The sequence below is a fragment of the Seriola lalandi genome, unplaced genomic scaffold, assembly GCF_002814215.2.
Source record: "Seriola lalandi dorsalis isolate HSWRI2012SDOR001 ecotype SW California unplaced genomic scaffold, Sedor1 jcf7180002054415, whole genome shotgun sequence".
Taxonomy (NCBI): domain Eukaryota; kingdom Metazoa; phylum Chordata; class Actinopteri; order Carangiformes; family Carangidae; genus Seriola; species Seriola lalandi.
Genome location: NW_019524968.1, coordinates 653201 through 667596, shown reverse-complemented (window position 1 = coordinate 667596; position 14396 = coordinate 653201). Strand labels below are relative to the sequence as shown.

The window sequence follows — 14396 nt, the reverse complement described above, 5'->3', positions numbered from 1 at the left end:
GGGGGGAACAGGCCAGCCTGAGACTGCCTGTGTCAGCGCATGTGATTGTTTTGGCAACAATGCTGAAAAGCGAGCACACATGGGCAACCAAGAGCAGATTCAGGCAAAACGTGAAGCTCCTGCTTGCTTTCATGTCTCACAGACCAAATGCCACCAGCCTGTCTCCTGGAACTAATACGCACTCACCTGAAGCAGATGGAGTCCTCTAACTTAAATGGATATTTCCTGTTTTTTTTTTTTTTCTTCCATATGAGAGCAGGATGGTTCGTGAGAGAACTCAAGTTAAATCTGAATCTTAGACTCTGATGAGCAAAAATGTAAACTAGTTTCTGTTGAAACTGAGAGTTGAGCTGGGACAAGAGGAACGATGAGGATTCAAAATTCATAACGAGATGAATATGAACATATATTAATCCCTTGTTGCTGTTTAAGGAGGATGAAGTCAGAAGTATGCACCTTTATATGACCTCCAGTTTTGCAGTCAGTCTGATGGAGACTGAATTACCTCAGCTTTCTGCCTCTTGGAAAGAGGCCATACAAAACCTGTCTCAAGAAAACAACTATTTGACTGCCTTTTTTTTCCTCTTAATATTTTCTTGTCAAATGTAAATGATGCTCCCTTCTGGATAACGCTGTTCAAATTTTTACCTGAATAAATCATTTACAACTTATCATTTCTTAAAACATTCGCTAAATCCTTGTGCAGCTGCACCGTGCCCCAATTTCAAAATCAAAGAGATGGCAGGGGAAAAGTAGGCTGCATGTACAGTACAGCTATCAGTGAAAGTAGGAGTTTAATACATTGCTAGAGAGAGTGATGGCTGAGCCAATGTTGCAGCAGCTATAAAGGGATTATTCTTCCCTGGAAGACATAATCATGTGTAACACACTTGTTTCAAATCCTGTGAAAAACAAACAGGTGTTTCAGCTTTAAATCCATCCCTTCATCCTCTGGCACACATACAGGAGAGAACCCCCAGAAACAGACCTCTCCTGTCATTTCCTCTTTAGTTATTGGGTTATGATTATGACTAATGTCTGGATTACTCATCTGAGTAACACATTTCATAAAGGAAGAGAGGAATGTGAGGAGATATTTTTAAAATGATACTTAAAAAATAAATAAATAATAATATTAATAAAAAACAATTCTAGGTCCAATATTTGCATTATTTTAAAAAAATATCTGAAATATAAAGGCAGGCTTTGTGAAGTGTACTAGGCTATATGAATACAGAGAAAGCATGAACACATACTTATGAATAAATCAGGAAATGTGTGAAAATGAGCTCTTCACTGACCTGAGAACCCCCACAGAAAGGTGAATGAGAGCAAAGTAAGTTTCCTCGAAGTAGTATAGACCTCCATGGTTGTTTCCACTTCTCAATGTGGCAGTGTCCTTCACCCAGCTTTATATGTGAGCTGTGTTTCGCCTCGGGCAAACCTCTTCAAGTCTGTCAAGTGGTTTTTCCTTCAGTCCTCCGGCGGAGACCTTGGTGGGGAAGGTGGGGAACACTTTCAGGTGAGGAAATGTGGATGCCGTATGATCCCGCGGCCGCAGGAGCCCTCTTTCCTGACTTTGCGTTGAGATGGTAATAAAGTGGAGCGTAAGCTGGATCACCACTTCCAACACCGAGGATCCTCCACGACTCTTCTTCTCCTTTTAACACTCGGCTGCATCTGCAATTCCCTCCTTATCGACACGGCAGCGAGTACAAGCCCGCAACTTATCATGCAGTGTCCTTTCCTGAGAGAGAGAGAGAGAGAGAGAGAGCGGGGAGAGAGACCTAGAGAGAGACAGAGGGGAGAGAGAGAGCAGCGTCGCCCTCAGCGAGCGAGCTGGCATAAAGTTTGCCTCAACATTATTGAAGAGTTCCGGTAGTGAGCTTCAAAATAAAACCCACTGTGTACGAATGCGGTTTTGGTGAATGTTTTGCATGAGGTCCCGCATTTATTTTGAAAGCAGCGTTAACTGACATCCGGGATTTCTCTACGTGTTTATTATAGAACGACACAAGTACACCTGTTCGCTGATTATGTGCAGGTGCATAAACGATTTTTCATGTGCAATTGCGGATATACCACTATATTTTGCTTTATTTCACTTCATTGTCAGACTGTGAAATTTGTCTTGAGCCCTAAGGTGCGGGCTAAACTACTGTTCTACACATTAATACAAAAACACAAAAACACATAAAATGGCAGATTCTGATGATGCTGCTGAATATTAAAATCGAAAAATAAATTAAAAGAAAAACATAATAGGAGTGAGACAAATAAAAGAATGATCACAATGCTTTGTGAAAAAAGTGGATGTGATAAATTGCATTATGATGGTCTCAGTCAAGCTTTTATTTTGTCAAAAATTCTACTATAGGAAATAAAATGATTAATTATAAGATAATTTCCTCAAGTGTGAGTTAGGGTTAGTGGCTGAAATGTGTCACCAATGACGTGGTGCAACCCAGACAAAAAACAAAAATGAAAGGATTCACAATAGGCCTATTTTCAAACCCACACAGCTAAAGCTCCAGCCTTTCCCCCAGTCTTTAGCTCCTGCTCCATCATGTGTGAAAAGGTATGGGTCTGAGAGGAGAGAAAGAGACTGGACTCAGCTTGACACGAATTCCCAAGGTGAGCTCACCCCTTGATGTAAAAATATGGACCGACCTGTGCTCTCTGATGTGGTCAGACCCCTTTATTTCATTTTCTAAGGTTGCCCAGTTGCCTCAGCAACAAGGGTGAGACTAATGCAGGAGGACTGCTCAATTATGAGAGGTGAACAAGGGTTATGCCTGTGATTAAATCCAAAGAAGCAGGGTCCAAACCTTCTGGGGATGAGATTTTGTTGTGTTGTTGTAAATTGCATCTGGGCCTCCAGATGAAATCTACAGCATTCAGGGAAAAGCTGTCAAAACAAGCCTGTTTTTATTTTGGTGCAAAAATAATTTGAGCAGGGCACTGAGGCTAATAGTGGATTCTGGACCAGACTGCTATAATCCAAATAAACAAAATGAAGTGTGGTCGAATGGTGAGCAAACCTGACACCTGGAGGTCAAATACATTGCTCACAACACTCAATTATCTATTTAAGGATTTGTTGTTTTCTAATCTTTTTTGCCTTTAGTTATTTTCTCTCAAATGAAAAGAGAAAATTCAATGGAAAAGTGCCAAGAAGCAAATAATATACATCATATACTGTAGGTGTACTCCCCTCATCCATCCCCCAGATCAAACCCATGCCCCCAACCATCAAAAATGAAATGATTATAATACATCATATAATAAGGAAAAAAAAATATTATTACTGCTGCCATCTCTGATACTATAATTAAAAGAATAGATACCATAAATACTATACAGCCAATATGCAATAGACGGACAGGCTGTTTCATATATATTGTACAAACATCAGTTCATCACTCCTGCCAAGATGTATCTCCAGATATCATACAGCAGATCTGTCTGTGTATTCTATATATCCACACAGATAAACACACACATTGCATAGAGCACACTGTGAGCATGGACATTCACTACAAAGCTTGGTAATAGTTTAATATTTCTAAAAGGGATTACAGCCCAGTCCGCCCATTTTTATTATGATACGTTTTGGAGCTTGTTCACTGTGTTAAATCCCATTCTGAAGAAGAATAGCACAGCCAGAGCGAAGATATCACCAAGGTCTCAAGTGCAATTCAAGTAACCATAAATATGCAGTGAGGCTGTGTGCATTAAGACTGTAGAGTGGTAAGACTGGTCATGTAGAGATGTTGGGTCGAGGAAGTGAGTTACTGCTTTGAGCACATAAAAGAATTAAACTAATGAAAAAAAGCAATATATATACCACAATGAAAGAATCCACTCTTTTTTGTGATCAGATTATCTCAGATTATAATCTGTAGGGTAGATGTGTGAACTCTACATAAACCCGTGTAAAAGTATCAGAGTGGTTATCATCACTGTCCTAGATAATGTAGAGACCTGTGTTCTGTCTTCCGGACTCACCGTACATACACCTACATCTGGCTTCAGGTCATGTTTTCATATTTCCAATCAGGATTTATGTTCACAGCTCGAAACTGTTCACGGATTCATATCTAAAGGGTTCACTTCCACACATCAACAGGAAAAACAAATACAAAATCTCATTGACTATTTTCTGCAGATCTGATCTAATGCTTTGATGACAAAACACTAATGTGGATGAATAACATCTACATTTTCCAAAGAATTCCTGTTGTTTCTTGCATGAATGAAAGCCTATTACACATTCATTGTGAACAAAAGCAAACATCAAATATAAAACAGCAGGGAACAATGAAATATTTATTTCCATTATGTATGAGTAATCCCCGTCACTAAGTCAGAAATACTTTGCACCTACAATGTAAATAAAATAGTGAATGGAAAATGTAACATTAATTATTTACTAACAAAGGGCAGAATACAGTACAGGGATAGTTAATACAGTCTGTTTATAAATTATAAGTAACTGATTGGGTTTAATTCTAATAATGTCACTTTTTTTTTCAAGTTCAATTCTGATTACACTGTTTTTGAATGAAGTGAGTGAGAAAAAGTTCCCAGATGTTTCGTTTTCTAAATGTCAATAGCATCGTCTCACACATGCATCACAGCCATCGTCAGCTGTGACTCTGCCTCTCTCAAGGACCGTTTTATTTCATCACATATTAACGCCTTTCTTAACTGTCTTTGATTTTATTTCTCAATGATGACAAATTACAGTACCTACACTACCATGACGGGATTTTCCACAGTGGCTCTCTGTGGCCATCTCCTGTCCACATGGGTGAATGGCACCCTTCAGATCTTAATCCATACTCATTCAGCCACTGCAGTCACATCATTGGTTACCAGGTGTAATGATCGCAGTGTTCACTTTCAAGAGTGATAGCATGCTAAGATTTGCCACACTCCACTTAGCAAAGGTTTTGCAGGTATTTGGTTATAAAACACGTTTTTTCCTTGACTGGTTTTGGTAAACATTATTCCTACCCATTCGAACATTGAGGGGAAACTTGTTGGCATCTCGCAGCCCCTACCCATTGACCTGATTGGGAAAGTGGTCTCAGACTTTTGGACCCCACTGTACATACTTACATACATTGCATTACTGTGGACATGACCGGACATCGCTCATCTGTAGCTATTTCTGATGCTCTAAAGGCATATGAGAAATCTGACAGCGTTATCAGTACGGCTCCGACTGCACAAACACATACAAATACTCACAAACCCATTTCCACCGTGTGGCAAATGACAGTGAGTGCCCCATTTATTGTTTTTTCAAACATGTAAACATACAAGACGGTGACTTCAAAACAATCACATACAAGACATTGTGTCAACCAATAAAATAGAAAATATCATATTTATCTTTATATACTGTATACCCAAACAAATGAACATTGCAAGTTTTGCAAAAGCCGGAATGCTAAAGAACATTGATATTCTTAAATATATATTTTAGATATATATATAAGGTAGATTTCATATACACAGACTCAATATGGAGTTCTCCATTTGTTTGATTTTTCTCTACACAGTCTTTCCTGGCACATTGCACATAACCTTAGGAATCATGTTCATAAAGAATTCAGTTTGATTATTGGTCAAAAGTGAGTTAACCTCTGCAGCTTATAGTCTTGACCTGACTAGAAGTCATAGATCAGTGCTCATAGGCCTGGTTTATACCTGCATGCAAGCAGATTATCACAAATACCTGCTGATTATGTGTCATCTGCGAGACTGATGCATTTGAAATACCAGTATCTGCAAGGCTGCAACAGCAATACACTGATACACACAACCCCACAACTGCAGCTAGAGATGCTCCAAAGCGCTGGCCACAAATACATTACCATTGGCTCTCCAGTGTATTGTCAGTGATTCTCATTTTGGCTGATAGTGTGACACCAGAAACACATAAGAAGTAGATTAATAATGACTTTACTGACCTGGTGATATTTCAGAGTATTTAGCAAAGTCATATTTCAGTGTTATGTGCAATAGATTTTGCTTGTGCAGGAGCAAAACTCTGAATCCTAACCAACATAATCAATCATAGTAATGTGCATTAGAGCTATAAAAGATCATGCAACAGGATTAGTAAGAGAGCTAAGCACACACATGCTCCATGTGGTCACACTGCGTTTTTTAACATAAGTGCAAGAGCGGTAAACATTTAAATATGAGTGCAGGCAGCAGCTGATAATCAAATAGCAGCAGCTGCTGTGACTTTAATTTAATCTTTTCATAGATTCTAACTGTTGCAAAGACATTTGGATTCAGCCATAACAAGCTGTGTGAAAAATGTTTTCATTAGTCTGTGTTTACTTGCTGCAGAGCGCCATCGTCACTGGATGGGTAAAAGCGACGTGTTGTTTCACGTGCTGAGCTGATATGTGGAGTGAAAACCACACCCAGCTGGCACAAAGCGCTACCGTGCCGGTCGGGTCACAGAGTGCATCGGAGTATTCACACTGCTGGATAAACAGCTATCCACGCTGGCCATTACTGATTATTTGCTTTTTGTCTCTAGTTTGCATAGAGGCATCTCTAGCTGCAGTCCAGTTACACGTGCAAAACACAAGACATAAATCACTGTTACTCTTAGACGCTTTGCGAATTCAGGTCCAGACCTCAACAGTCAAAGTAAAGGCAGTTTAAGAATAAATACACACGATGGTCCCCTCGCTGCCTTGTTTGCTACATCCTACTGAGGTAGACAGATGCATACTGCAATAGTCACCTTGCCAACCCCACACTCCCTGATGAGGCAATATTTATCTACACTAAACAAGCAGCAGAAACCTTTGTAGTGCACATTAGCCTAAAATAATAAGTACATACTTCTTGGATGTTGCAATTCTGCAATAGTTAAGCTACTGTTCCCATGTTTCTACACAATATATTTGACATATTGTGCACAGTCATTCTTTTTTATATAAGGATCTAAGGAAAAGTGTGTTGAAAAGATGAAAAGACTGCAAAAATATGCCAGACTCTTGCACACATCCATGCTTTGTAACAGAATTGGTCGCCTTTCATGTTGCCTTTCTGGCTGTAACACTTGTTAATTATATTTAGTGAATACAAATGAGTAACACTGTTGTAGTGTGTTGTTATGATGCTTCTTTGTTGTTGTATTTCAAGGAGTAACCCACAGCAGTTTCGAGGCACTCCACCAGGGACCCTGCTGAGAGGAAGTCCAGCTCCACCTCAATGAATTTTATGTAAATGGCAAAACGTTGAGCCGAGTCTTCACCCCACTCGCCATCCTGACCTGTGACACCACCGCGGCAGTTCTCCTGCAGGAAATGGGTCACAGCGGAGGGTTCACTGTGGATGTAGTGTTTGCCAGAACCCTGAAAGTGCTGGAATAGACACTGCTGTATGGTCCTATCCTCAGCTATGCCTAAGTAGCAGTAAGTGACTTTAGCTCCAGTCCTGTCACCCTGCCCTGATCCTTCTCCATCAGCCTGACTTTCAGCCCCGTTTTCGGTCTCGCACTGAGGTAAGCTATGGTCTTCACTGTCACCCTGGGGAGAGGTCTGAGCGGTGTAGTTAGAGGACAACATGGCCTCATAGCCAACAGCGTAGAGTCCATACGCCTTGGGGATGTCCCCAGGAAGGAGGTAGTGGGATGTGCCTTTGCTGCAGCCTGCTGCCCTGGATTGGGACACAGGGATCCAGTCCACCTCCATGTGCAGCTCCAGGCAGCGGGCCTCGCTAATGGTAATGTCCAGGAACTTGTAGTAGACATTCTTCCAGTTCATCTTTTGAACTTTGGTCATGATGATGCGGCCCTCTGGCTTCTCTGGGTTGAAGTACTCGCGGAGCCTCTTGCCCAGCGGCACCTGTGAGCTGATTTCAGCGTAGTGGTAACGCACGTCCTCACGCCAACGCGTGTTGTAACCCACGCCAAAGATGGCCAGTTTGTTGGAGAGGTGCAGCCGTGAGAACTCAGTCCACGTTTGGAAGTGCTCCCATTTCAGCTCCACTGACTCAAGGATGCGCATCACAGTCTGCATCATGTCCCTTTTTCTGCAGAGAGCCCAAGAAACATAACAAGGACAAAGTAATACAACGTATTCTCCATTTTTTAAAGTTTTATACAAGCAGTGGCCTGCCAGACAAAATGGGCAGCTCCTTATGAGCCTGGATTTGGGAACCATTCAAATATTTCTGTTAACTCTGCCCCATTTATTGGTTTTCATTTTTGTCTGGCCAGCTCCCAGATGGTTAGAAGAGCTCAGTTTTAGACAAATAAGAGCTTCAAAAATTATTTATACATTATTATCTCTAAATGTGGTAAACTCATAATTAAATGGTCACTCAGTATATGATTTTATGTATCTTGTTTTGACACAGTTTAAGGGGGCTAAAGTAAATTTTAAAAAATAAAACAACAACAAGGCGAAACATGGAGATTCCTTGAAGCCCTGGCAAGTGAGGTTTTAAAAATTATGGCTTTGGCGACTCCCAGTGGTTGTATCAAGAAAGACGCTCTGGCAAACCGCACTGCACAGATCTGACAATCACCAAACTCAAACCCATTTTCTAATAAAATGGCTAAGATGACCTTTGTTCCACCGTACATTTATGGACTAAAATCATTTTAACCTCTGATCAGTTTATCTCTATCAAAATGAAAGTGAAAAGGGAAAAGCCAAGTGTCACATCCCATTCAGAGTAACGTCAAACAAATTATAGTGTTGGTTTTATCCAACAGTAATTTGTAATGATGAGGCTAAGTCAACTTACAACACAAAGCTTTATAACAAACATGTTCATTTCACAAAGACTAAGTGAAGTCAGCCTTTGTTCTTGGTGACTTACTGGGTTTGTTCAGACAGCTCTGCTTGAATCTGTAGAGCTCTGTTTTTAGGCACCTGGATTTCTTCTGAAGGGAAAAACACACACAAATATGAGTTCAAACGCACCATGCATGTTTCATTTACTGCGATCTGACCGCCGCTTGCTGACGAACTCACCAGTCTCCATGTCTCCCTCCTGGAAAGCTGAGTCCAGCACCTGGTTGCACCAGTCCTCCTGGGAGAAGTCTTCCAGGGTGCTGCCATCAGACTCCATCTCCTGATACAGTCCACTGCTGTTGATCAACACAGGGGCACAGCTCTGGGAGTCCCAGCCTCCCTGACCAAACACCTTCTCCAGCTGCTCTATAGTGTAGCTGCTCTTCCTTTTGCCGATCCCGTGCTCCTTCACACGGCTGTAGCAGCGCCGGAGAGTCTGTATGTGAGGGGAGGAGAACTTGATGATTTTAGGCCGGTCACACAGTGTGTAAACAAACATTATTACTAAGCTGTTGCTCCAGTAACTTTGCAGAAAAAGGGTCCTAAAGAAGAGAGATATCACTTCATGTTTTCATAACTATGTAAACTGGTTACTTACAGGAAGTCAATCAGCCCTGAGACTGACTTTATTAGGCTGAGATGTCACAGATCCACATTCAGTACTTAACAGTGTTGTAATGTTAGTATCACTGCTGTGCTGTATGTGCTGCACAATAAATACATAAATATATAAATATTGAAAATACTGACAGTGCTTTTTGTGATTAGCTAGCATTAAACATTGACTCAGCATAGTTTTACATTTTCCTTTTGTTGTCTGAAACATTGCAAAGACAAAGCAAAGTTCAAATTTATTACATGTGTAATAAAGGAGAGTGGCTCAGAAAACAGACAACAAACATTACTAGGAATTACTTGGTGAGCTCATTCAACGCAACATACTGAAAAAAATCAGATACACAACAACATATTAAAATCCCACAAATAAGCTAATAAACAATGCACTTTAAAGTACCAGTGGTTTACAATTCAGAAGTCAAATAAACCTAAACATATTGAAAAACATGCAAAATGCCAGAAATAATTACAAAACCAAACATAAACTAAAAAAACCTCAAAGTGCCAGTTTACTATTCAAGAGTCTATGGCCTCAGGGAAAGTGCTCAAATATAAAACAGGGATGTCTGAACCTCCTCCCAGAGGGCATGTCCTCAAAGAGAGGAGCAGCTGGGTGAGAACCATCTCTAACCACAATCAGAGGCTTTTGGTGAAGGCAAACTCTATAAATTAAAGAGAGGGACGGGAGGAAGTGGCTGACAATTTTCTATTTTCTATTCTGTCTAATGCATTTGATTTCATAGTGGTCAGACTATCAACCCAAATTGTGACAGTGAAAGTTTGCATACAGTCTGCAACAGATGTGTAACACTGGACCTTATATTTCCTTGAAAACTCCCTGAGGTTCCACAAAAAGTATCATCTCTGATGAGCCCACGTTACAATTTTGTGAACATTGCTTCCTGTCTAAGGCTTGAAAGAAATCTAAACTCTCACATTTTACACAGGTTTCCTCCTGTGATTTCAAGACACAGTTTCCATCCCTCATCTTTCTCAAAGTCGATGATCATCTCTTTAATTTTTTAATATGTCTGACTAACTACTACTCCTACCTACTCCCTCCCCGTTATTGAAAAATCCAGAATCAATGCAAAGATGAATGTGAAAACAGCCCTCTAGTGTCTAACTCTGCACAGATGCTGCACAGTGAAGCTCAAACATCCAATTGAAGAACTGAAGGAAGAAGTAGAAAAGCATATTTCTGAGATGCGAAGTCAGACTGATACATTCTTTTTCACTGGAGAATGAAGCACTGTGTGTGCAGTATAATATGTGAAATCTGATTATGTAACGACATTTGCAGGACATGTAAATTGTTATTTCTCATCTGTTGGAATTCAAATTTTGGCATTTCAAACATACTGATGGTGAATGTTTAAATCTAATGCAATGGTTTCAAATTCATGGTACTGTCATGAATATGGAGTATTGACACAATCTATTGCTGGCCTTTCTAAATATACATGTATTACATGTACTAATATGTCTGTTACACTCACATAGGTGGGTGAATGAATGACTGAATGAATGAATCAATCAATCAAAGCTTGAGTTCAGGGTTGATTCCACCCTCATACAGACAACAATTTCTTGGTGTTGGAATGAACAATGTGGTTGTGAATAAAAATCATTTTACAATCCTAGACCCAGTGATCAGCAATTGAAAAATATAAAAAACAAACTATTTTATCCAAAGTATTTATTACAATACCCAGCCAGTATTTAGTATTATGGGTACTGAAAACACATGTCAGGCTGGTATAAAGTGGATAATTAGAGTGGAGACAGGGAGACTTGATTTTTGTATGATGGGTTATCAATGTGTTTTAGCTGTATGTCAGGTCAGCTAGTGAGGATAAGAAAATGTGACTGGGTTTATTTTGCCGAACCTCCGTCTATAACCTGCAATGCAACGCATGACAGTAACTCCCGCTTAGTCTCAGAGCCACAGGTAGAGGTCCTGATGATGGAAGATGAACATGCAGCCTTCCAGCCATTGTTATGTCCTCATAACCTTATTTACCTTCATCCTCTCCCTGCACTGGGAGGGGGTCCTCTCGTATCCCAGCTCCGACAAGGCTCTGGACACCCGCTCGTACATGGCAGGACCGGGGGCCTTACCGGAGAACACAGTGCCCGCGACCTCGAGCTGCTGCATCCTCGCCTCCGTCAGCCTCTCGTTGCCCCAGACCGCGATTAGAGCGTTTGTCTCCGACGGGGTCCATGACATCCCCCGGCAAGCCGTGAAGCTGTTGGAGGAGGATGAGGCCGCCGTCCGGCCCGCGGTCCCTGAGCCCACGTTCAAAGGCGAGAAACGGTTAGGTGTCGAGGGATTGGAGTGGTATTGATTACTGTCACTCAAATCCTCCGACTCGGGGGATGGCACCTCGGTTTTCGGTATCTTTAACGGCGTCGATATCTCTGGAGAATGCTCCGCGTTACTGGACGCCGCCATGTTGCCTCTGTTGCTAAGGGGAGGGGAGGGAACGTGACGTTGGGCTTTACGTTAGAAAGCGTGGAGAAAAATACGGCGTGGATCCAAGGAGAGGTATAAAGGTGGATCCCGGAAGAGTTAGATCTAAAGTAAACAAACAAACAAACAAACGCCTTTCTACCGAGTTATTTAGAAGAATATGGGAATAAGACGATGTACATGTGTGTGTATGTGTCTCCCTAGACTACCTCATACTATTCAGGTTGCTCTCACACTTTAATGCAGCAAAATAATCAGAATGTGTAGTTTTAAATTAGTTAAACTATCACAATACACAAAATGAATCACTTCAGAATCCCTCTGTTGTTCCCCATTACTGCACCAAGGGTGAAGAGTCCAACAGGACATAGTCATCACTGGTCAGTGAATGAGACCTTTTATTGGATTTTGAGGGTATAATTGGTCATTTGATGGCCCGATTGATCGGTTGTGTCATTGTTTACTTCATCTTTTCTGTGACAGTGTTTGATTGGCCTCCCTCAGGGTCTACAAGTAATTCCAGCCTGCTCCACCGTCTGTCTAGTGGTTGGCGGTGTGTGTGTTTGTGGTCATCTGGGTCATGACCTGGCCAAAGCGACAGTAAGATCCTTTTTGGATGAGGTTTACACACTGGCTGTCCAAGAAAGGTCAAAGACAGGAAACACTGGTCAGTCAAACCGTTACATGTCAAAACTGCAGCTGTCAATTAGTTGTCGTGTCTGCTGTCAGGAAGAGAGTATGATTGGATTTGCATTTAGATGTTAAGAAAGTGTGGCTCATGCTCTGATTGAAATGAATGGTGATATTCTGTATTTTTCTCTTATTTCTTATTGTCAACAAATCCCCCCCCATAAAGTCAAAACCAGAACTGAAAGTATCCTCCATAAGTGTGTGTATCTTAAAGTCTGATATATCTTATTCCTCTGTACCATAGAGCTCCATCGTTGATCACATTAATGAACCACACTGTTGTACTGGGTGACATTCCTTCACCATGAACACACGCACAGTGTAGTTTATTTTTAAACTTTTGCACAGTTTATTATAGCTTGCTACTGTTATTTATTGCTAAAAGCTAAAAATATCCAACCTTTTTTAGCCACACCAGCAATCTCTTGACTTTTCCTCTCGTGCCACCACGTTTTTGCTTTGTAGAGAAATTCTTTGAACAACTATTGGGTGGACTGCAATCAATGACATTTTGTACATTCATGGTGCTCAGAGGAAGAATTTTAACATCTATTACACAGATTAAGACAAAGTTTGGTACAGTATACATTGTGCCCAGACGATGAATCTTAATAACTTTAAGTAATCCTCTGACTTTTCCTCTTTTGGTTCAGAGTAAAATATCTCAGTCCTTACCTGAGCATGTAAGATGTTGAACATAGCAAACCTTCCAACCAACAGCATGTTTGCCATTGTCATTATGGTGAGCATGCTGATGTTAGCATTCAGCGCAAAGCATTGTGAGACAAGCCTCACAGAGCTCCTGTAAATTGGAAGTCTGTATTCGTGACCTGTTTTTAAGGATTTAAGTCTTCAGTTCTGGTTGTTTATTTAAACCAGCATCAGCCTTTGTAGAACAAAAAACAATTTACCAATGTGAAAATGTGAGGAAAAAAAATACAGATAAATGTACTTTACTGGATGAATAGATTTTGTTACATGCAGCAATATTGTTGGGGTATATACCTACAAATCAGCAAATGAAAGTTTGAGTAATAATTTTAATATTTGTTTTTGTTTAACTTCCAAATAAGCAATGCAGATCAATAACTTGCTTATAACATGTCTGATCACTTATGTGCACATGTTTAAGATTGAAGTCGTGACAAATCATTTTCCTTAAACGTCATTTCATCCATATTCTCAGTGCACAATTAACAGTGATGATCGGTCTGCGATTACTTAATGCTGATATTAACTGAGAACTCGATGAGAGATGTTGAAGATGTTAGAAAAGTGAGTCTTGCCGGGATTTTTCACAGACACATCTGAAAGCAGTAAGGTCGAGTCTTCTGTGGCCTCATTTGTGTTTTAATATTCTGGAAAGCACATCTGAACAAAATAGTGAGGATCCGTGTTAATCTATGTACCATCAAGAGACCGTCATTATATTCTGGAGACATGTACAGACATAACTTAAAGTTAATGAGATGGGACTTTATTTGCACATGTTCAGGACACTGACTTCACCTTTCAGTTCCACCAGCTTTGCTGACGCCTCATGAATTTGAAGTCTGAGAGTATCTTTTTTTTTTTTTATAATTAGAGAACGGTTGTGATAATAATCCTGGTCTAATCATCAGAGGGACAATTTGCTTTTTTCAAACTGTAAATGATTGCTAAGAGATAAGACCTGACATAGATGGATGTTAGTGTGAATATCACAAAGTTCAATGTAGTTGACCTGTGAGAGGAGGGTTTTGATTGTCATAATGCATAAATTATATATTCCAATA

General features: G+C 40.4%; 2 protein-coding genes across 2 annotated transcripts in view; both read right to left on the bottom strand.

The window, feature by feature from the left end:
• esama (endothelial cell adhesion molecule a) overlaps positions 1-1738 on the bottom strand; it is a 60815-nt gene extending 59077 nt beyond the window's left edge. Inside the window, exon 1 of the mRNA XM_023410161.2 lies at positions 1302-1738. Coding sequence (XP_023265929.1) covers positions 1302-1368 — 67 coding nt within the window. The 5' untranslated portion in view covers positions 1369-1738. The remainder of the gene's footprint in view (positions 1-1301) is intronic.
• Positions 1739-5243: 3505 nt separating this feature from the next.
• Positions 5244-11929, bottom strand: msantd2 (Myb/SANT DNA binding domain containing 2). The gene is made up of 4 exons (XM_023410153.2): positions 11482-11929; positions 9021-9276; positions 8866-8929; positions 5244-8070 (listed from the first exon to the last, which is right to left on the bottom strand). The coding sequence occupies exons 1-4, from the start codon at positions 11911-11913 to the stop codon at positions 7149-7151; spliced, it is 1674 nt and encodes a 557-aa protein (XP_023265921.1). The 5' UTR covers positions 11914-11929; the 3' UTR covers positions 5244-7148.
• Positions 11930-14396: the final 2467 nt, after the last annotated feature.

Coding starts and splice junctions, on each gene's coding strand:
- msantd2 (XM_023410153.2), bottom strand. CDS start 11,913: ATGGCGGCGTCCAGTAACGCGGAGCATTCTCCAGAGATATCGACGCCG. Junction 8,930..9,020: donor GGAGGGAGACATGGAGACTG/GTGAGTTCGTCA, acceptor TTTTCCCTTCAG/AAGAAATCCAGGTGCCTAAA. Junction 8,071..8,865: donor GAGCTGTCTGAACAAACCCA/GTAAGTCACCAA, acceptor GGCTCTCTGCAG/AAAAAGGGACATGATGCAGA.